The sequence below is a fragment of the Pseudopipra pipra genome, chromosome Z, assembly GCF_036250125.1.
Source record: "Pseudopipra pipra isolate bDixPip1 chromosome Z, bDixPip1.hap1, whole genome shotgun sequence".
Taxonomy (NCBI): domain Eukaryota; kingdom Metazoa; phylum Chordata; class Aves; order Passeriformes; family Pipridae; genus Pseudopipra; species Pseudopipra pipra.
The window spans coordinates 13,386,814-13,410,827 of record NC_087581.1 but is presented as its reverse complement, the minus strand read 5'-3'; the positions used below and the strand labels follow the sequence as shown (position 1 = coordinate 13,410,827).

At 39.7% G+C, this 24,014-nt stretch overlaps 1 protein-coding gene across 1 annotated transcript in view; it reads right to left on the bottom strand.

The window, feature by feature from the left end:
- The window catches only part of PARP8 (poly(ADP-ribose) polymerase family member 8), a 122,878-nt gene extending 99,076 nt beyond the window's left edge, over positions 1 to 23,802 (bottom strand). Inside the window, exons 1-2 of the mRNA XM_064642376.1 lie at positions 23,695 to 23,802; positions 22,885 to 22,939 (exon numbers count right to left, since the gene is read on the bottom strand). Coding sequence (XP_064498446.1) covers positions 22,885 to 22,939; positions 23,695 to 23,785 — 146 coding nt within the window. The 5' untranslated portion in view covers positions 23,786 to 23,802. The remainder of the gene's footprint in view (positions 1 to 22,884; positions 22,940 to 23,694) is intronic.
- Positions 23,803 to 24,014: the final 212 nt, after the last annotated feature.

Here is a 24,014-nt window from a genome sequence, read left to right as displayed (position 1 = left end):
AGAACTGTACAGTCTCTGCACCCACATATCTCTAAATATTTCCTTCATTTCAACCTTGCGTTTGCATGATCTGCCTTACATTTTCCAATCTAGGAAGCTATACACATGAGAGACCCTCTTGGTTATGAAATGTTTTCCCCATTTAGTCTCAAAACTGTAACGAAAAGCTTTCACATATCCAGGATTGTCAGACCCCCTGAGAAAATAACTTGCACAGCCACAAGCATGACCTGTGAAATTCTCTTCTTATAAGTCATCGAAAAGCTAAGGCCTGAAATGTCAAGTCCTAAGGTATATATCCACAAAGACTGAAAGTAACAACTGTATATGTAGATCAAAGAAAAAAGAAATGTAAATGTTGCTCAAGAAAAGGAAAAAAGAAAGAAAAAAAGAAAACAAAATGATTTGCTGGGCAAGTAAATGAACTAGCTTACATGCTAGCCACAGAAGGTGAGTACACAGAGTTCAGCTGGAGAAGCAGAGATCGTCTAGTGCTGAAACTGAAACTGCCCTTGCTGTGTGAACCTCACACATCATAATGATGACAAGCTTTGACCATCTTGGTTTTGTATCAACAAAGCACTATAAACCAATTAATCTCAAAATACTACTACGAAGTGAAATTACTCCTGTGCAATACTGCTGGAATTGAGATACTACAAGAGTTGATAGTTACAACATTATTTTCTGGCCTCCAGGCATGTATAGTCTTACTTTTGTGAGAACAAAATATTTTCTGCAACAAACAAAACTCACCACACTGATAATTTGTTCTGTGACCACACAAACATTAAGAACAGGACAGCTGAGAGGCACAAAAAAAAAGAAATCATTTTTTTTTATTTTTGCCAACACAGTTGAATACCACACATTACAAAAAAGGAACTCTTTGGTGCTTAGAACATACTAATTTTTCTGCCAAATCTCTGTTCTGAACTCTCTGTGTAACAACTATGCATCTCACATGCTCATCAGACTAATTCTGGAAACACACTATGCAGTCTTACCCATACATGCCTTGAATGTGATAGTTTCCTTTCCCAAACTAAAACACAGAGGCATCATCTTCCCAACAAGTGTGTCAGCCTTTCTTTCAGACATAGGACCTGTGTGATTCTGTGGGGTTTGCTGTGTAAGATGGCAGTTATTGCAGCTACAGAGGAAATAATAATTGCACCGTATTAGGTGCACCATCTCCCCTGGTTTATAGTCTCTACCCAGGCATAAAAAACCCAAAGAAGGACAAGACAGCAGAGGTACATGCAAGAGAGAAAGACTGAGCAAAAAGAGTATCTGCATTAGGCATCTTAAGCCTGTCATTTTACACATTAAAAATGCACGTGCAACTGAAAGCATGACAAAAATTTCACAGAAAGAAGGAGGTGGCACAAGCAAAAATTTAAAATGCTGTCTGTAGTGATGTGGGTGAATCTGTGTACATAAAACATATGAATTCTGTTTTGCCTTTATGAACTGCCTCTATTTTTATGTCTAACAGCTGTTTTTCACTCTCACAGCATACTGAACTGTGCTCCTCCCACTGAAAGCAGAGCAATGACAATTACCAATTTTTCAGGGGAAGAAAATAGCCAACACATTAATTAAGAGATAGTAAGGAATGAGTACGGTTAGTTCAACACAAAATGGCTTTTCTGTTTTTTCTGAAAAAAGGTGTTAAGACTGGAAATAAATAACTTGCATAACAACATAAAAGGAGTCCAGGCTCCGATGCTGTATTCTGAGATCTCTAGGGAACTGAGGAGAAGGACACACAATCAGAAGTGCCAAGCCAAAGACAGGTTGAGAGGTAGGGCTTTCCCAGCAGGCCAGCAAGATCCAAGTCTGAGGCTCAGCCTAGGCTCTGGGAAGCTGTTTTATACATTACCACAGAAGAGTCTGTCCCTGCCCAAGGCCACAGGTTGTTCACAGCACAAAAGGAAAAGCCAGTCAGCCTCTGTGTATAATACAGGCTAAATTAAGCAAAACTGAGACAAGAAATCCATGTTGAACCTACCCTTTTACTTGCTTCCTTTACCTCTCACTTTACAGCTATTTGTTAAAGCATAAAACCTCCCTGGAGATGAAACTCTGGAAACAAATGCTAGTGAGCAGTGCAGACTCTGAGGCATCAGCAGCAGCTCCATGACCTGTAGGCTACCTGGTCCCACACATGGAAAGGTAACACAGAGCAGCTATTTTCAGGGAACACAGGAATGAAAAAAAAAAAAAAAAAAGAGCCTCTACAAAACACAAAGAAATGCAGATGCTACAATTATATAACCCAAACTTCATCTCCTACTGTCTGCACAGGACGGAACAAAGGTAACAGCAGCCCTGCATCTTTCCTTGTTGTGCCTTTGCATCCAGCTCACTGTCCTGGTTTACCCTTTTCTCACTGACTACCCAACCACTTTGGTTTTGAAAGAGGACTCCCACCTGTCAAGAGATGTAGCTAGTACATCTGACCTGTTTCTAACAAGTCTCTACTAAATTAAAGTGCGCGGCCCAAAACTGCTTAGGTTCTCTGACAGATCATGATCTATCTAGGGAGACATGTAAGACACTGCTCAGTCAATGGTGAGACAATGGAGCTTTTCAAAAACACACGAGTGACAAGGCAGACCTCTATATGAAAGCCAGGGACAACATAATCACTTGGGAAGATCTCATTCCTCACGGAAGATCAGCTGAATTCACACTCTGAGCATCTTTAGGATACAAAATACCCTTTTCTGTCAAAATACCCATTTCTAACACACCCAAAACTACATCTCCAACACAAAGTGCCTTCTATGCTGAATGTATAGCAGTAGAAACACTTTTTATGAAAGGAGAAGCATTAAATATCAAGAGCTACTTCGTACAGAAGAGCCTCAGCTTCCCTAGGAGTAGCAGACAAATATCTACAGATGTTACATATCCACAGACATTGTAATATACATCTATCTATAGAGAGACAGAGGCCACTTTAATAACACTACCCACTTAGGTTTAAATGGGAGGAAGGTTAGGAGTCTAAGCTTTGGTACAGAGACTATACACCTGGGATTCTTTGCAAGCCAGCAAAGGGCAGACTAGGAGAGTGACCATTACACCCCATCCTTCAGATACAGCCTTCTGCACACCTGGAACACGAAGCTACTGCCCTGCTTGTAAATGTTAGTACCTACAGACCTCAATCACCACAGTTTCAGCAGCAGATTTTTAACATTTCAGAAGAGATGCTTTTAAGAAACGGCATTGGTAGCAGCCATTTCATCTTATTCCTCTTGCAGAAAAGAGGAAACTCTTCAAAGAATAGAAGCCAGGGGGCTGATATTCCCAACGCTGCCTCCAGAGTACACAGATGACTGTCTCTAATCCACAGCCTGTCACTGCTGTAAGGCTGCACATCAGACACTCTTTAAGATACAGAAACAGTTAATGGGACCATATATTTCAATGTTGAATTGTCTCAGCACTGATGTATTAAATACATGGCAGCATAAAAATCTCAATCATCTTTCTTTGAGGTCTACTACATATCCCTGAGTTCCCATTGCTACCAGAAGTCTTAAAGTAAAAAAGAAGATCTGAATAAAATCAGATTCTCCCTCAGACATATTTTCCCCTGGATCTGTTCAGCAGAAGTGCTCAAAGGTTAATTTTAAAGTGAATAAGTAAAGGAAAATAGCTTTTGGTCAGGTGAATAAATCCTCTGAAGAATAAAACGCACAATGTTGTCCTGATGAGATTTCCCTGAACTTAGAGAAGTGCACCTGGTGTTCCACTTCAAAAAAGAGTTTAGTTTCATGGAGATTTAGTGGCTACACCTATACAAAACATTAGGTATAGAAATACAAGCAATCCTAGGAACAGATATAAATATTTAACATGCTTCAATTGCACTTTAAAACATTTTTAGAATTTTTTGCAAAAATAGGTAGAAATTGTTACAATCTAGGATCAAAATGATCTGCAGTTTAAGATGTGTGAAGGGAAGCATATAAAATGAAAAGAGAGAAAGTTTCTTATTTTTGTTTCATTATAATTCCATCGGACTTTATTGATTTCGACAGACACTGTTTACAATTTAAATGTCGTTAGTGAGGGCAGAAAGGGACTTGCTGAGCTGTGAAATAATTAGCAACTTGTTTTCTTCTTCCTGAAGGGTGAAAAACATTGCAGACTGACACCAATCCTCTTAGCCTAGTGTTAGTTATTTCTTGAACAATCAGTATGAATGTATGGCAGTGTACAGGTTTTGGCTGGGCTCAAGTTAATTTTATTCACAATAGCTTGTATGGTGTTGTGTTTTGGATATGTGATCAGAAGAGACCAGTCCTACTTTTCCATGTACGCTCGAAAGAAGCTGCAACAAGGAGATGGCAAAATATCAAAAGGACTTCATGTTCCTCGGAAAGATGTGGAAGGATTGGGTGCACAAGAGAGATGTAGACCTTCTGAAGTGGGTCCAGAAGAGGCCACAAAGATCATCACAGGACCGGAGCACCTCTCCTATGAGTACAGGCTGAGGGAGTCGGAGTTGTTCAGCCTTGAGAAGAGATGGCTCTGGGGAGACCTCATTGCAACCTTCCAGTACCTGAAGGGAGCTTATAAAAAAAAGTGAAAGCGACTTTGTACACGGGCAGATAGGGATATGACAAGAGGGAATGGCTTCAAACTAAAAAACAGTAGGTTTAGATTAGACATTAGGAAGAAATTCTTCCCTGTGAGAGTCGTAAGGCACCGGTGGATGCCCCATCCCTAGAAGTGTTTGAGGCCAGGCTGGAATGTGACTTTGAGCAACCTGGCCTAGTGGAAGATGTCCCTGACCATGGTGTGGGCTTGGAATGAGATGATCTTTAAGGTCCATTCCAAACCAAACCATTCTATGATTCTATGATAACCAGGGTTGATAACACAAGGCTCTTCTAATTATTGTTGTGCCATCCTTACACAGCATCAAGCATGCACGTAGCCTGGGGTTGGGCAAGAGCCTGGGAGGGAGCACAGCGCGAAGTGACCCCGAGTGATACCATCTGGGGCCACCAAGTAAGTAGTGCTGCAGTGTGGGACTGAGCTGCCTGACAGTGCTAACAGGTACAGTATGAGGAGGCTGCTCCTAACAGTACATACCGTGAACTTGGAACTTCTTGTAGCAGTACGAATGTCTCCAACTTTTAAGTATTTATGTAAATCTTCAAATACATCCAGATACACTCTTCTTATCTCTCTTCTCCACTTTAACTTGTGCAGGTCCCTGAAAGACTGTACATATCCAGCTTAATAGGGGCTTTGAAAACCATCAAGGATAACACCTTTTCAATAACAACCAGTCTTGTTTCAGGTTTTACCTTTGCAATACTGTGACAGCTGCTTTTAAAATATACATAAAAGGACCAGCAACAGACCCGTCCCTCACTGTGGCTCCTGTTCGTAACTGCCTACCACAGTCCACAGTACCACTGCAGACCTTGAAAATCCTTATCTCGTCATTCCCTTTTATGTCAATCTGGATTACAATCCATATTTAAAATCTAACTAACAGTTACAAACCTCTGCCTCAACTTTATGCATGGAAATATGCAAGCACTTAGTTTTCAGACTGCAGCCAAAAAGTAAAGTATTTTAATAAGAAGCCTAGGCTAGATACATCCAAAAGCTTTCCTATAATTAACACAATTTTAATTTGTTTGCCTGAAATGAAAACACCAGTACAGCCAGGAGTTAGATAAAGTGATTGCTATTACAATTCAAAGCAGACTCACAAGTTACAGGGACACAAATTAATTTAAACACAATTTAGAATCTGACCATGGCCACCATTAAAAATATTCTACGATTTTATCAGACTGTAATGTTTTAGGGGCAGTTTCTCCAACAGATTATCTATCTTGACTTTTCTTTTTTTAAAAAGCAAAATCTAAAAAATGCCAATTATTTCTAAGAATGAGACTAATAAAGACTATCTTCTTTATACACATGAAAAAAACATATACATATTTGCAAGACCTGAAGGCCTTATGCTTTAGATCAAGAACTTGATGAACAGCAAGAGAAAGATGATGCTTCAGGTATCTGTCCATATGGACTTTTATCCATAATACATACTGATAAAACCTGAGCAGCACTGAATATATATACACTTACACATGGCTCTGATTTTTACTCTATTTTATTGTTCTGTAGTCTATCTTCTCCATAAAGCATCAAAATTTAATTATTTTTCCCTTTACTCCTAGCCCATTTCAATTATTTCAGTGTTGAATGCTACATTCCTTTAGAAGGTAACACTTACTTTCCTTTTCTTCTTAAGAGGGTTACTTTTTCCCCCTCCATATAGCATCTTTCCTCAAATGCTCTTATTGATGGCATTTTTTTCTCTGATTCAAGCTCTCACAGCAGTCTTTCCATTTCCCCTTCCAAATTACATGGAAGTTGGACACAGGGCAGTGAAAGAGCATTATTCCTGAAATGTCCCAAAGCACTCCAGTGAAGCAAGGGACAACCCCCGATGTCACCAAACTTTTGCATTTGTAGACTTCCTAATGAATTGAGGCAACAGCATTCACTGAGTCATAAGACAGACCAAAGCTACAGTAGAACAAGACTTGCATAATCATATTGCTTTAAAACTGACCTAACATAATTTCTCATCATTGAGACCCACAGATGTTCATACTGAGGCAACTGCATGTGACTTTTTCCCATGCCATTAAATATCACTTAAACACGATTTCAAATATCTAAATGCAAGTATATGCATTTATACAGTACAGATGCTCACGTAAGCTCATGATTGGACTACATTATTTCATCAATGTAATATCCAGCTATGAAAGATAATCTCACCCAGACCTTCTCCTCTATGATCTTCAACCTTTTTAAAACATACCATGGGAGAAGGAGAACACATGAGAACAGAAACTGGTTGTGAACCATGTTGCGACACCAAGGCAGCCTGAGGTTAAGTTGTAAGAATGAGATACACTTATTTGGGGATCAGAACAGACAGACTCTACCAGTGTGTATGGGGGAATCAGCTGTTGTCTTTTTTTACTGATTAAATATATCCTAAGTGTCAAAGGCTTGATGTATCCTTCACAATTCAGTGGCTCCTGAATCTCACACAGAGAGTATGCTGGAGCTGCAACTGTCATTTTACTCCAATCACCAAAACGAGGCAAGAATCTTACAACTGCTTTGTATTAAAAGATGGATTTAAAGCAAAATTCCATCGAAAAATACATGAACCTATGTCAACTGACATCAGTTGAGTTTCACTTCAGGAACAGAATCTTCAGTTGACCCAGGAGACAGAACACTGAATGCTCATTAAAAAGTCTTTTGACATCTCCATTCCTAATGAGCCATGTCCACCAAGCAGCTACATTTCCGCTCCAAAGGGTGCATTCAAGCTGCCAGCATCCAAGCAGTCTTACACAATTAGTCACAGGCTTACAAAAGGATTTAGGGGTCGTGAGACCAAGTTTTAGAAACCTCCATAGCTAAATGATAAACGAGAAAGGGCCTGACAATGCAGAGGTTTTAAGAAACATTTAGGCTCTACTTTCATGCCAGAGCAGCCTAATTGTGCGCCTGGATGTGATGTGCAGTCTCACAGCCAAGGACCCTGACACCTCTACCATGGGAATAGAACAGGTTCATACGCTACTGAAGGAAAGGGAGGGAACCACTGCCACAAAACATTTCATCATATTTTGAAACAAAAAGGGCCTTCATAAATACCTGCTACATGACTCCAGACAGGAGGCAAGTACCTAAATTCCCTGGAAGTCCATGTCCCGACACAAGCTTGGCAGCTTTTCCTATTGGGCACCTCATGCTATTCCCTTTGTAAAGCCTCTCCTCAGCAACCTGACAGTCCCACCAAGAACTGGGTCCTCATGTTGTCACCTCCAGCTCACAGGAAACCAGACACCTTATGAGACAGGTGCAGTAAGACATTAATAAGTTTTACAGATACTTGGAAAATTATTCAAAAGACCAACAAGTGTAAGTTTCTTTGACACAAATGCCTCACTGCCTTCTTACTAGTACACTGGCACTTGCTTGGCATGTTAATCCATCTTCACTTTCAATGGAAAATGAAGTTCTTTTACATTTCACTCTAAAAGACGAATGTTTTTACCCTGCTGTTTCTTAAGACACCTCTGCAGGCCCATTTGCCATTTTACTAGAGTAACTGTGAAGCAGCTGGTTATGAAATAACACAAACTGAAAGTTCAGTGATCCAGCCTCCCATCACCAACACAAATACACGCTTGTATCAAGAACATAAATATGGCATGTTACATGTTGGAGGATCCCGATGAAACTCTCTCCCAAGTTTGATTAACAGAGAGTCCTCTGATCAGTTATTCATCACTCAAACCGCTATTGAACATGGCATTCACCATGTGACACGGTCAATCTTAATGAAAAAATATTAGCCAAGGAATCATTGAGTATCTGGAGCCTCTGTAAATATATATTACAGATAAATATAAGGAGGGTTTTTGGCTAAAGAGATGGCCAAGTAGATACACTGGGTTAACTTCTTTGAGTGTAAATAAAAAGAGTATCATTGCTTCAACTTCATACAGATGACTGCAGCAATGGATATGGAAACACCAAAACACATCAAAGCAATTTGAACTATGAAGAGAATTATTTCAAAATGAAATTTGGCCAAAAGTTGAATATTTGCCTCTATTGCTCCAATAATCTTTAACTGAAATAAATGGAATGATAAAGGTAAAATATGACCATATAAAAGAACGTAAACTGTGCTTTCTCTTTAGTTAGGCTTATGTCATCTCATCAGTTTACACAGTCAAGAGGTGGAGAGGAACAAGCTAAATGCAGAAACATCTTATACATTCTGTTTCAGTCTACATACCAATTAGCAGCAAACTAAACTCTTTCTGTGATAAACTCCTAAAACTTATAGTTACAATAGTAAAACCCTCAGTAGTTCTGATCAATTCACTTCAAAATTGAAATAATCTAGCTAGGAAAGTTCCAACATCACACCAGCCCACTCAGCCTTCACCTCACCATCCAAGGATTTTTCAGTACAGTATATCACATAGTTAATCACGAGCATATTGCAATCATAAGACATTGAAATCACTGAAGTGTGAGAGCTGTAAAGGATTCTCACTCCCTCTGTAGCAGCTAATGTCCCATCAATGTTCTGCCACTGTCGAGCCATGGACTTCATCCAATAAGGAACTTCAAAATACCAGAGGCAGAGCAGCTCGACTATCTGAGCCTTGAATGCATGTCAGTCAAATGCATAAATTATTTTTTTTTAATTTAGTTAGAATAATGTGTGGTATTGGTCATACTCATCCCTTCAAAACAAAATAAAATAAAACCTGGCACTGTATCGCCAAAGGAAATAACACTACTATAACATGTAACACAACTGGCTTCAAACTCCTGCCAGAATTATTTACTGCCATTAAAAATAAATGATAAACAACTCTGAGAGAAAATACAGAGGTAAACAGATAAGGAGAAAACAGGTATTTTCATTGTCCTTATTGTCTTTTAATGTATTTTATTTGCAGATGAAACTAGACAGCAACAAATAACATCTTACTCTGTCTTTGCTGTTTAACACAACCTCTTTATTAGAGATGCCTGTCCACACATAGGCAGATTTCCACTTTGCACTGATGTAATTCAAGGCTGAATCTCGACCCATGCTCTTGTCTTGCACTACTTCCTCCAGATCTCACTTCTATAGTCCTTCATGCAACAGCAGCAGCAACAAAAAGGAAACAGTGAACCTCTTCCTGTGACAAGGACCTTCCACCTTCAGTCACACACTAACAATCCCCTAAGAACCTCTGCCACCCTCCTGGCCACTGTGGCAAATGAAAATGAAACAAAATGAAGGGCAAAACTCATTTGCATGTACATTTAAAAAACACACACAGATTTGAACGAGAGAAAAATGAAAAGAAAAAAAAACTTACTATGAAGAGCTCAGATGTATTCAGATCTATAAATCCTCTGAGAAAGGACCAAATGCTAAAGAGAAAGCTGACACCACTTGTCAAAAATGGTGTGTGCACACACGAGATATGGCCTGGAGTGGCTCATATGCTGCACAAGGGTGCACGCTAGATTACTGCATGGTATTAGCAAAAGCAAAGGGATATTCTCTGCTTAGTTCCTCTTCAGGAGCAAATATTTTATGCTTAAACTGAAGGACTCAAGACTTCTGGGAAGCAGAGGCAGTAAGAAAGGTCTGCAATCCTTCTTCAACTCCTTTTTTTCCCAAATTTCACAGATAATGAACTTACGGCATTCCTTGCATTTGCCTGATGAGCTTTTTGCTGGCAACAAAAGGTTCTCCCCACCCCCTATATTATTTCATTGACACAGTTAATTAATTATTTTACCTGACCTGACTCCTACTGAACTGCCTGACCTTTGGAGTTACAGTACCTGCCAGCCTGCCACAAGTCCCACTTGTCCTGATACGGGAGGAGAGCAGCCACTTAGTAGCACAGGCTTTCATGGCACACTGAGGTGTGGAATGGGTATACGCACAAGAACTTCACATTCCCTCCATGTACATGGCTGTGCAGGGCACAGTCCATGGCCCACTCCCCCAGCTGTTCTTACTGGTACACTACCCCGACAGATTTCCTTAGCACTACAGGTCCTGTGTTCTGAGGGCAAACTTCATTCATCCTCTGCCCACAGGGCTGGTGATCTGCACAGCAGGCAAACCTGTTTTTCAAGCCTGACCCTTGAAAAACCACAGACATAACAAAGGTGTCCAATTCACACCAGTGAAAATCCACTATCACGTTTGCAACAGGACAAGTCATTTCTCTGTCACTTATACCATTACAAATCAAAGCAGAAGCCAACCAAAGAAAAACTCAAACATTATAGAGAGCAAAAAGTCACCGCCAATCAGTCCTATTACTGAACAAACACATGAAAACAACATTGTCATGATCCCCAAAGTGATCCCCATTGTCATGATTCCCACATCTTGGGTGTTCAGACAGACAAGTAACACCACCACACACCTAATGAACTGCATGTCATCACTGATGGAAATATCGGGTTTCCTCTATTACAGGGAACAGAACTAAAAAACAGTAACTGGAGAGAAACTCACGAAGGTCCATAGAGGTTGCTTCTTAAAAAGTAGCCTGTAACATGAAGAATGAGAAGCTGTATAAAGCAACATTGGTTTTATCTGCTTTGCAGTTTTATTTAAAACGTTTTCTATTATGCGTAAGAGCATACAGCTTTTACTGGTTCAAGTTAAAATGCACTCTTACAGCTCTGCAGCACCTACAGTTAAAGATCTGAAGTACATACCATTTCTAAACGTCTCCGTTCAGACCTACTTAGGTACAACGGAAATTGCAAAAACACACCAGTTTAAAGAGAATATTTTAAGTTTTAAACTTTAAATCAGCAAACAACTCAGGCTGCAGCTGCAATTATTTTAGCAGTGATTTTTTTTCCCCCTAGACACTCACATATTAGAAACCAAAACCAGAATAATAAATAGCTATGAACATGTGATCACTCTGATTAACAGGCTGAGCACCCGTAGTTATTGTGGTGAAGCTTCCAAAGAACCAAAACAGGTATTTCAGGTTCTATACATAAACTGAAGATAACTGGGACATACATGGTCTATAGCTGCTCCATGTTGTTAATCTGCGTAGCACAGTTGTGTAATGCCAACAGTTTCATGTCTGTCTGCTTCAACAGTATGAAACAAACAAACAGCAGTTTTCGTTGAAATAAATCAGTATGCCGACCACCTCTGGAAAACAAAAGGCCATAAGAAAGAGGGTGGACAATGACAAGTTGGGAAGAAATAAGAGACAACTACAAGGAGCCTATGCTCCCCAGTGGCACAGTCAAAATGAAAATGGCAAGGCCAGGGTTACTGTGAAACCTTTCTCTAACTTCTGCAGACTGAAGTCACCATTGTCTCCCAAGGGGGAGTGCAGAGGTGCTATTTTCTTCAGGATAAGATCATCCTTGTTCCAGAGGTATCCTGTGGGACCATCTACCTTACAAACAGGCTGGTCAGTACTTTGCCAAGCTCATCTTGCACTGAAAACAAAAAAAGAGACCTCGGCGGTATCTTGGCCTTTGACCACAGCACTGCATCACATGCAAACCTGAGACTCAAGTGCTAACTGCTGAGAACACCCATTTGCTATGTAACTTCCCAAGCCTCTGTCACTTCAGGCATCTATGCACCACTTTGGTCCTCCCCTCACTTCATACAAACCATTCCCAAAGAACATAATTTTTATCTGACTTTATCAGCTTCCAAGAAACTTGTCCTCATTTGTCACTTAAAATGCCAACAAAAAAAAGTGTAATTTCACTTTGGTATGTAACTAATCATAAATATACTAAACTGCTCTACTAGAAGTCAAGGAAGATAACATTTAAATTTTGCTTTGCTCTATTTAAACTTCCTTAACAAGATGAAAGTAATTATAGACAAGTCCGCAGTGCTATAAGTTGGCATGACTTTACTGAATTCCATGGCAATTTGTCAATTTATATTAGCTAAGACTATGGTAATAATGTTAGATCACATAAAGTACAACAGAGAAATAACTTGGGACAAAATAAAGATGAGAATACGCTATAAGCAGCCAGAATAATGGCAAAATGGTCATTAATATTAGCTGTTTATGATGCTTTGCTCAGCATTTATGTCAAAAGTTCTGCAACTGTTATATACACTGAGATATGCTGGAAATATGCTTTAGAAATTGCCATGTCACACAAGACATGCCAGCATTCACAGTGGCCTTTCAGTCAAAGGCCGCTCACTCTGCTGAGTGGCTTATTATGCCTTACTAGTAGAGAAAATAAGTAGAGTCTTCATAGACAGCTTTTCTTGACTCCAAATGGTGATCGGTTTACGTCCTTCACAAGCAAAACCAACAGCTTCTATAATTTTTATCCTGACTCATTTAACTGCAACTCCTGTTCTCTTCATAGACCGCAAATGCCTAATCCTTAGTGGAACACTGGGAGGCCAGGATCTTCCACATATCCATGCCTGTCTTGAAGTCAGACAGTGCTACTTGTAGAAGATATTTACCTGCCATACCTCTGTGTGTTTTCCTGTCTTTGGCAAAGGTCAGTTCTTAGCTGAACTACAGGATGAATGTGTTTCTTCTCGGCTTAAATAAAGGCATACACTTCACTGAAGTAGTATTTTTTAACACCTATTCATTGACATTTAAACATAGACACAGTATAGTAAGCAACTATTCACTACAAGAGGGACAATCTAAAATAAGTAAATGCTTAGAAGTAAAATATAAATTCAGGTACAAAAAGAGCCTGGAGTCTCCCTACACTTGTCCTTGGAATGTGGTTCACAGGGAGAATGTGATTCTTCTAATTCACTACATACACATAAAACCAAAGAAACACTAGAATTGCTCATAACTTGCAATTTTAAAATAGATTACCAAAATAAACAAATAAAATATAACAGCTAAAACACAGAATTATAAATGCCCTTAAATTACGCAGCAATAAACTAAACTAAGACTAAACTAAACTAAAAATAATTTAACAAGAATCAAACTGGTAGCTGCTAACCCATGCAATACTGCTTAAAGCTTTAACTAACACTAAAATTTGCTGTAAAAATTCCATCAACTGCTAAATCTGGCACAGAGAACATGTACGAAGCAGGACTGCATACTAAAGGCAATGCTACTCTTAGTGTTATACAGACATTCAAAAAAACCTGACATTGTGTACATCAGTCTCCTAAAGGCAAAAGATCTTGCATCTCTGGTGGACTGATTACTATGACTCTTTTCTTTATACTCTAGAGGCAATGATAAACTTATTAAAACTTGTTCTGTTGGCCTGAGTTAACAAAACTAGTGTATGCCCAAGGAGATTCCTGCAGAGGTTATGTTCCTCTTGTTGCCTCTTAAATATCCAATTTCACTGTTCTTGTCACCTACTGACAAAACATTAGTTCTTCTTCAATATGAGCCTAACAAAATCCTACATCTGAAATTTTATGCCAAGCCCAACAAGCTTTGTTCTACTGGATGGTTCAATGTCCTTCCAGCAAAACAGTTCTTTAACATTGTACCACCTTAAAAGAACAGAATTAGTACGTTTAGTTTTCAGCTGTAACTCTATCAGAGCTACAAACACATGAAAGAGTTCATGGAATATTCATAGGACTAGATTAAACCAGTAAACTACTCCATATAATTCCCTGTCTGTAAGGGAAGGCTGTTGATAGTGTCAATAACTGCTGTACTAAAGCATGTTTTCCACAAGTTTTTAATACTTGAAGGTCACATTTTTCAGTCTGAAACACTGTAAAGCTTTTTTTCCCCTATGTTTCCAGTATTCTGCACAAATACATACTGAAGTGACAAGACTTCACCAGTTTAAAGCTAGACAAAGTCAATATGATCCTTTTAGGTTTTTTCACAAAATAGTCCTCATGAAGAAATCACCATTTCCATTTCAACTAATGGTTATACCTACGAAAAGATCTGAAACCATTTTCGGACTAGCTTCAGATTTCATGCTGCTTCTGAATGAGTGACAGGTAAAGAGGCTTTTCATGTGGCCCAGCAAATTACATTTTTAAAATAGAACTCTGTGACAACCAGGTTTTCAGATGCTAAGGCTAAAAAGACAGAAAGGGAGCACAAGTTTGACAACTGGCCATCTATCTGTGCCCTTAGCAATATTAGCAACTTTGTAAGAATGCATGAAAGCCATCTTTTTTCCTTGGATAGAGTGCAGCTCTCCAACCATCCACAAAAGTACTCAAAATTGACAATACATCTGCAAAGATGACAGAAAGCAATGCTCTGGTCTTCAGAACCCTCCTTCCCAGATGAAAAAAATCACTCAGACTGCCACTCACTAGGAGTAGTCAGCACCAAATCAAAGGTTCAACAGTATCGCTGTGGAGTAAAGTTAGCCCCATCATATTAGTAGAACTACTCCAGACTTACACAGCTGTAAATGAGATCAAGAAGTTGACTATCAGCAAGTACTTTTAAGAAAATGAAGTGCTTCCTAGTTTTAACACCTTTATCAAGCCCAGACTGACAGAAGCCCCCCTCCATATTTTGCTGTATGTGTGATTATTCCAGGGTGAGGACTCCCAATCAAAAATGATTTTTTCATTAAGGAAAATGAATAAGCAATAATGAGTTGATTAGACACACATACAAATTCTATGATTTCCAGAAAAGCTAATGACCTGGAATATCATGTCTAACTCATAGGCTATTTTTTTCTACTTGTGAGCAAATGCTGTCTGTCACAAACACCTTACACATTACTGGGTAGAAACATGACAGTTTAACAGTGCAAAGTAATCCTGCCTTCTAGCTTGGCTCTTAATATGAAAAATTCTTAAATATAAAATGGTATATTCATTTAATGCAACAAGATTTCAAAATGGCAAACTCTGTGAGATGAAATGCACAATGCTACCCAACATGAGAGTAACTTATTCTTTAATTATCTACTAATTTCTACAAATGGTATATGACCATTTTTGCACTCTGTTTTGGCAAACAGTACATTTCATTATGCAGGTGTTGCTCCTTTTATTTCTGATCAATGCCTCAAGGCTGGAAGGAAACATCTGGAGGGTTAGCTAGTTTCTTTGAACTTCCTCTTTGCCCTCCATTCCTGGCTCCAGACAGGCTCCCACTGAGCATTACAGAAGTTTCCCTCAGAACAAGTAATTCAGCTCCATCCTAATTGCCAGGATATGCCATCATCTTCTAAGACAGCAGAAGACAAATAAGGCTCATGTAGGTCCTCTACCTTCAAGCAAGCTTGAGAAAGATGCTTACCTCCAACTCAAGACTTTTTTCTGCCTGCTGCCTTCCCTGAGCATGTGCAAGACCATGACTTACTCCCAGAGGATTCCATAATGCCAACAGCATGTTTAGCCCTTGCAGCAGGGGAATGACATAAAGCTCTCAGGAGATAATGGGTCCTCCCAGGAGAAGTGACTCATAAAAGCAACAACTGCTCCTGGTCCTCAGGCAAGGCTCTTTCTTGCTCTTCCTTCCATAGAAATAGGATGGATACAATCTTGTGTGAGCATGCAGAAGGCTGTCAGGCGAAGGAGATGTTATTTCTGTATCTTGTTCAGTCTCTCTTCTTTCAGTGAGATTTTCTACCTACTGCTATACAGGGTAGTAGGCTTACCTTTATGAGACTATTTTACCTTGTAAAAGGAGCTCCTTTGCCTCAGATGAGGTAAATTCAATGAAATATCTGTAAAAATCTTCACCCTTCCTGTAGCAAGGAGGGCATAAATTCTTAAGAGTTGTCCTCTTTCGTGGAATTTATTTAATGCCAAGGCAGAACTATATATTGGAGTTTTTCTTTAGATTTACTCACATTTCATCCCTTTCTTTTTTTAAGCCATCTCTCCCAGCAATTTTAAATTTACTTTCAGTCTAGGTGCTGAAACTATTTTGGTGCTGAAACTATTTTGACTTGGAGTGATTAGACTCTGATTCAAATGAGAGTTCATATTCTGCACAGTAAGTAATCCATGGAAAAAATATACCAATAGGTATCTTCCGCTCTTTATTTATGAGCAATGAAAAATATAGGAGATTAGTAGAGACTAACAGGAAAAACAAGAAATGGCATTAGTCCCAACATAGAGAAAAATTATCTAAATTAATTTTGTCAGTGTGAGCTCTGCTTTCAAATTTATTTGAAACATTAACACTTTAACAATGACAGCCTATAGGTTTATTTTTAGGTACTTAATATGTCAAAATATGTGATGAAAGTAGAGAAAGTAGCAGTTACTGTAAATGTTTTCTGTAAAGATATTCAAGAACCCCTCCCAACTCTATGCTGGTGAACCATTCAAACAACAGTGCATACATCTGCATGACAAAAACACCTGCATAAAGATGGTGAGGCTTTTACAAAGTGCTAAACAACCTACAGTAACACCAAGACTGATAGGTGGTGTGGGAGTTCGGCACTTCTTAAAACTAAGCCATTCATTTAAGTGCATAAAACCACATTTTTCACTCTAAAAGGCAGAGGTTCACAATTTAAATGTCCTGTTCTTAGTATCAGTACAGTATGCAGCTGACAGAGGACAGCAATATGCTTCACCAGACCAGTACAAGATCTCCACAAGACTATCCTCTCCTTGAAATACACAATTTTTACATGATGCGATGATAGGGACTGGGCTATTTTCAGACAAGATAGATTTTCTAACAGCAAGGCAAGAAGGAGCTGTCAGACTCAAAACTATCAATAAGACCATGAGTACAATGGTGGTGATTTTGGTTTTCACTACCTTCAACATGACACTTAATGACACCATAGGGTCCTACTACATCTCTTTTTAGGATGAAAAATTTGTTAAATCACACCTACTGAATTTCTGGTAGTACCTATGGAAAAGCTATCTATAGGAATGTATATCCATACATGTTTCATGTACATACTACACATGTACATAAGTTTCATGTACATACTACACATGGTCAATATTAGAAGGTAATATGAAGTTAGAATAGGTACATTAACAGGAAGTCATATAATGGAAAATGCTTGACTTAAACACAGATTTTAAAACTGAAACCTAAGTAACACCTAACACGAAAATGCTTTTTAAAATTACCTAAGGCTGTATTCAACATTACTTCATATACAGAATCCTTAGTGAAGAAATGAAAATCACAATTCTTGCCATGTCTAAACTAGACTCCTGTCTCATACCACAGACTTCTCTCTCACGGAAACAGTGTAGAAAATGGTAAGAAATCATGTAGTAACAGCAAAAATGTTAAGCCATATTTGATAAGAAAGTTAAAATTGAAAGATGATGTAGAAATAGCAATAAGCAAACAGTTAGGTACAAGCTGCATATCTAGATTTCACCCCTTCTTACTGTAATAGAAGTAAATTTCAGGAATGTAATCACCTTTTTAATAACTTGGAACACAAAGTTACATGCAGCCATCAGCAACAGGAGATGAACTGTACTTGTACCAGCCCTTCCTAGGCCCTGCATAAAACTGATTTCATCTAAACTAAAACCATTTAGAGCAATGGATCCCAAAAAAACATGTTCTCATCTTTTAAGTCATACTTTCACAGACACTTTCATCTTATGTAAGCCACCATTAAGTCAAACCTTCTCTTCCCAGCCAGTAAGCACACTGCCATGCAATGAACCTGATAGAGGAGCTGGGTTAAAACTAACCAATATAAAAAAAGCTGGTCTTAAACTAGATGATTTTGTAAATGAAAGAAACAAAAAAGTCAGAAAAGTGTTTTTATAATTTCTGATGGACACAATTTTATGTTTCAGTTTAAAAACTGTTTTTCAGTTTTCTCCTTCTTTCCTACAGTTTACATAAATTGAACATAAATTTTAAGATTAAAACACCTATTAATTATCCAAAAAAAACATTTTTCTTCACAGCTTTTTGTGGTGAAGACTTCAGTATTATCAGAGTTACACCAGAATTTCAAAATTATTCACCAAACAGAATCTTTCATGCAGGCAGTTTTATAAATTCATGTAAGCAGAAAGAGAGCAATCACTACAGGGAAAAAAAGGTTATATGTATCTATTTATTGTCAAGTGGTTCAAACATCTGGTGGACATAATGTGCTAGAACTTCAGATAGTTGTTTTCATCTCTAGCTATAGAAAGTTATAAGCAATTTAGACACTCCTTCAGTGGCACAGCTCCCCATCTGTGAAATATTTCACTGCTACAGTGTGGTAGGAATTCATTCATCAGTTTACATGAGAATTTCTGCTCTACAATGACCTCCTGAATAAAACACAAAATGCCAAACAAAGTGTAAAATAATAACCAGTCATTATTTTAAGCAAAAATAAACAAATACTTCAGACCTAATTTCCTTGCTTCTTCAGAACTCCCATTGGTATAATCATTGTGCTGAAGTACAGAAAGCAGAACAGAAGTCCACTGTGTGAATAGGAGATGGAAATTTTACGGACAAAATTAATCTGTGTGTTCAGGTGTTATTTAGTTTATTAACAATATGCTGCAGTTTTAGATCTGTTCTCATGCACAGCCTTATTGCCATTGTCCTTCATTGCCAATGAGAGTTAAGAATGCATTTGATGAAGAGGTATTTCCGGACTCATATGATGTCCTTGTTGAGCCTCAGGGAAAAAAAATAAGGGGGGGGGGGGGGATGTGGAGCGTAAGAAAAACAAGAAAAAGGGGAAACATCTTTTTTTCTGGACAACCAAGCACTGCTTCTATGTAAAGCATGTCCAATGGCATATAAAGTGAAAACAACTTCAGGGCACCACGCATTTTTATTTGACAGATAAGCAAATAAGCAGTTCTGTTCAGTCTGCACAGTTTCTGGAGGAGCAGTATTTCATAGAGGGGCAGAAAAATGGAAAAAGGAAACCAGATATTCTTTTAAAAAGGAGAACTCAATATGTTCACAATTTAATACAAATTTTAGAACCTGCACTAAAAAGCATAAAAAAAATCTAGCCATTTTTGAAATTATGCCAGATATAGTTAAAGAAGAAGAAATCTCGCAAAGTCACAGCACCTGACTGAACACCTCACTTTACAAGAAATCAACCCAGTTACTGCTTTCTGACAGTGAAATTAAACATTATTAGATTAGTAAACAATCTGCCCTCTATCTAGCGCCCACATTATGCACAAAAACATACTTTCACTAATAAATTGCTAACTACAGCCTTCCCAAACCAGGTCACATCTCTGCAGTGTCAAACAGTTCTAATAATTTGGAAGTACGAACAAAATGCATTAAAATAAATTAAAAAAAAGGTGACGTGAAATACAGTCTAAAAGAATTAAGTGAACTACTACTACTTTGCTGTGGGATTACAAAATAACTCCTCAGAAGCAATAATAAATGTCCCCTGGATCAGGCCCATCTATCTGGATGGATCTGCAGTGTGGTTACGTACTGCCTAGCATTTCAATACTACTAGTACAGGAAGAGACTGTGCAATCAATCCAAGCAACAGGGAAAAAATCAGATAAAGTCTGAGAAGCTGGTCCCGAGTAGAAAAATCTCACACAGATAACAGTTAAAAGAAAAAAAACACAAACAAACTTTAGGTCCTCATAATAACTGAAATAATACTGGCAACACTAACTTCCATGGACTTACCCCGATTTACTGAGAACCTAGTTCTGAGTTTATAAATTTAGATCACTGATAAATGGGCTTAATGGGTACTAGAGGCAACTATAGTACACTGAGGAAAACCCCAAGTGATGTTTAACTTGCTAGTATTGTCACTTGCCCTTATATAAGGGTTACAAAGAATCCTGCTTTTCAAACACACTGCCTTCTTTCAAGGGCTTCTGCTCTTCCATGTAACCACTATAGCTAAACCAAGGCCATATTACACACTGATCTAAGAAACATCTCAAGGAAACAAAGCATGAAAAATGTGTGTCAGGCATAGCTAATGAGTACTGAAGTACTATAATCTTCCTTATGCACCACTTCTACTCTCTAAATCTCTCCTCCGTTTGAACATCCACTCAGTGAACATCTACCCCTTTGCCCTTTACTCCAGCACCTGTGTTGCCGAGGGTTGGAAAAACAAAGTCACTGGGATGAGTATCTCAAGTACCTGGACAAGGCCTGTTGGCTCATGAGTCCATGGCCAGGATCTAATAGAGGTTTTGTCATTTAGGGACAATTCCTGAGTGCAGTAGTCAAAAAATGATGTTCCTACTCAGGAAGCTCACAGCTGCAGCAGTGGCAGCAAGGAAAAAATCACAGCCTTTAAAGGCCAAAATAAAGGTCCTGGGATGACCTCATGCTCTCCTAAACGTGACTATGTACAAATCACTGCTGTCGACCCTCTACTGGACACCTGCCTGAATTCTGCATACAGTGCAGTATAGCTGCTGCTCCACCAGCACCTTCTCTGAGAAGAAACTATTAACTGGTCTTTGATGTAAGAAGCTGAAGTTTGGCACTGAATAGTCAAGGTTTAGGGTTTTCATTTTATGTACATCGAAAGAGAGCTTACTGCTGTAAACCCGCCACTCGGTACACCACCATACACCAAGAATATTGCAAAACATCTTTCTAAATCACAATACAGATGAGCAAAGAACGCAGAGAACACAAAGCTCTTATTTCAAAGGATGCTTTTTAAATGTCCTTAAAATATGCAAAATAAAGTCAAATTTGGGTATGCTCTAAGTAACAACACACTTTCACCTATTTCTGTAAGCATAATGATTTTTTTCTCAATTGTGTTTGAATTGTCAAGGTCCTGAGACTGGTTTCCAGTCAAAACTTTCCTAAGCATATGCTGCCCCTGATTAAAATTCAAGGCTGTGGGATGGAAGGCACTCTTCCGTTTCTCATTGAACAAGTGACAACACTTTGTTTCAACATTGATAAACCAGTTTGTTCTCCATCAGTTGTGCCCTTAGGCTTTCTACTTTATTCAGCTCAGAAAACGTGAACAATAGACAGGTTTCACTTCCTGGTTTCTTGCTGTGATATTTGGTTTAGAGAACAGTCCAAAGTAACTTTCAAATTCAATCATTTTACTTTTAGGATAAATAGTATCTCTGTTAGACAGTTTTTACTCTATAATCCTTTTGAAATTGTCTTTTAAAACAACAGCAAAACAAAACATGGAGTAAAATGCTAAAAGCAAGCGTATACTACAAGCAACCTAAACATACATTAATTCTCAGCTATTGGGTGAACTTTTCAACTGAAAATGACAGAAGTTGTTCTTTCCTTTACTAGGAAGAGGGGGGATAGTGAGGTGGGAAAACATTTTTCTGAGCCATCCTGGAGCCTGGGGACCATCTGGGAGCCTGGTCCTACACAGCCAGATCCCAAAGAATGCCCAGGGGCTGCACCAATAGCTGTGGGAGTGCTGCCTGCACTGACAAGTTCACTTGCAAATAAAAAAGAATACAGTACTTTAATGTGATGTACCCTGGGAAAGAAAAATAACTGACAAAGATACAAGACAAACTGAATTAAAAATAAAAAAAAAAAAGAACCAAAAAATAACCAAAAACTTCTTAACAAGTCTACTTAAAAAAAAACATCAACTAAAAGAGACCAATGTAGCGTTTACTGTTAACACCTTATTAAATAAAAGATAACTAACCATCAGGGAAAGGAAAAGGATGTGTTCAAGATTTTTCATATTTTTCCTTTCCTTTTGAAAATAGACAAACACAACAAATGCCAAAATATATTTTAAAAATGTGTGCATTCACAATCTAATTTATAACCAAGAGCTTGGAAGCACTTAGAAATAGTGTTTCAACTAACATTTAATAAAACATTTTTTTAGCCTTCTAAGTTAGACTGACATTTCATTTAATCCCTCGAGAATTTAATTTGGTCAACTGCAGACAGCCTTGCATCTGCCATGGGACCAAACATGGCTCTCATGCAAGAAAGTAAGGTGCTAACATGAAACTTGGCCTACTTGTTATGATAATCTCAACCTTTCCTAGTTTTTAACATGAATTAACTTTACATCATAGGCTGATGCCTTTGCTATGTTTCTGATAAGTTTACATGTGGCAGAAATCCTGTGTGTCCACACAAATTTTAAAAAAATAAATAAAAAGACAGTGAAGCTTCATAGAGGAACAAGCCTCTAACTACTAAGATCACCTTTCTGATCACCTCTCTCCATGCTTCTTTCTCTGTTTACGTTTGCACCAAGGCAGATGATTTAATCATCCTCCTTGCAAAAGATAAGGAAATAAAAAAGCCTGACACGTTATTAAACCTTTGCACTTCACTGTCTGAAGGAAATGAAGCTAGTCATTACTGCAAAATAAAGTACCTTTTGGAGCCTCCAATGTAGGTGAAGGTAAAGGTGGAGTCTGAGTACCTGAAATCTGAAAGACAAAGAGCTGCTTTATTACAACTTGTCTTTATTTTGGCTGATGTAGCTGAGGTTTTACGGACCAGCATTCAGCTCCCGACACGGGGGTGGTTGGGGAGAGCAGGGGTGAACCAGAAGAAATGCAGCATCTCGCCCCCAGCCCCTCGCAACAAGTGCCCGGTGCTATGGCAACAGCGAGGAATTCCATTGTCACACACGGCAACAGGCAGCCGACAGCCGGGCTCCTGCGGCGGCCCATCCCGGTCGGCCCCGCACCAGCACCGCCGGGGCACCGCGGATCCCCGGAGGAGGGCGGCGGGGGCTGCTTGCACGGGAAGGGGCCCGTTCCCTGCGGGCTGTGCCACTGGCCCTGGGGCCGGGAGTGGAGGCAGGCGCCGAGCGCGGCAGAGCTCAGAGAACAGCGAAAAGCCTCTGCGCCGCGCTCGGCTGCGGGCTACGCCAGGCGCCGGGAGCTCGGGCTCCCCTCCTACACCCGCCGGGTCTGCCTGTGGCCACCGCCACGCTCCCTGGCTCGGGATGCCGCCCCTACCCCGCCCGCCCCTTTCCCGGCTGGCGGCTGTTCTCATCTGCCCTCACATGCCCTCGGAAGGAGGGGAGGGAGTTGGGGTCCGAGCGCGGACCCCGCAGCCGCGAGCGGCGGCGAAGGGCACGGGCACGGCGCGGCGGGAGCGGGGTGCGGGGCGGGCAAGGCGGCGGCGGCGCCGGGAGCTTCCGCGCCGCCAAGCTGGCGCCCGGGGAGAAACTCACCTGCAAACAGGCAGTCCTTCTCCGCCTTGCACTTTTGGATCACAACGTCAATATCCTTCTGAATCCTCTCTTGTCTTGAACACATCCCCATGAAATAAATCCCAGGGAAAAAAATAGCAGCCTTTATTTCCACCCCACCCCCCGCGCTGCCAGGTTTTTTTCGTAAGGTTCAGCCCGAAAGAAAGACCCCGGGGCTGGCGAGCAGGAGCCTCCCCGGCGGCCCAGAGGGATCCGTTAAGCCGACTCAGAGGACGTAGGTGGAAGGCGGTGGGAGCCGGTGTTCTATGCCCAGATGTGCCCGCCCAGATGTGCCGCCGCTG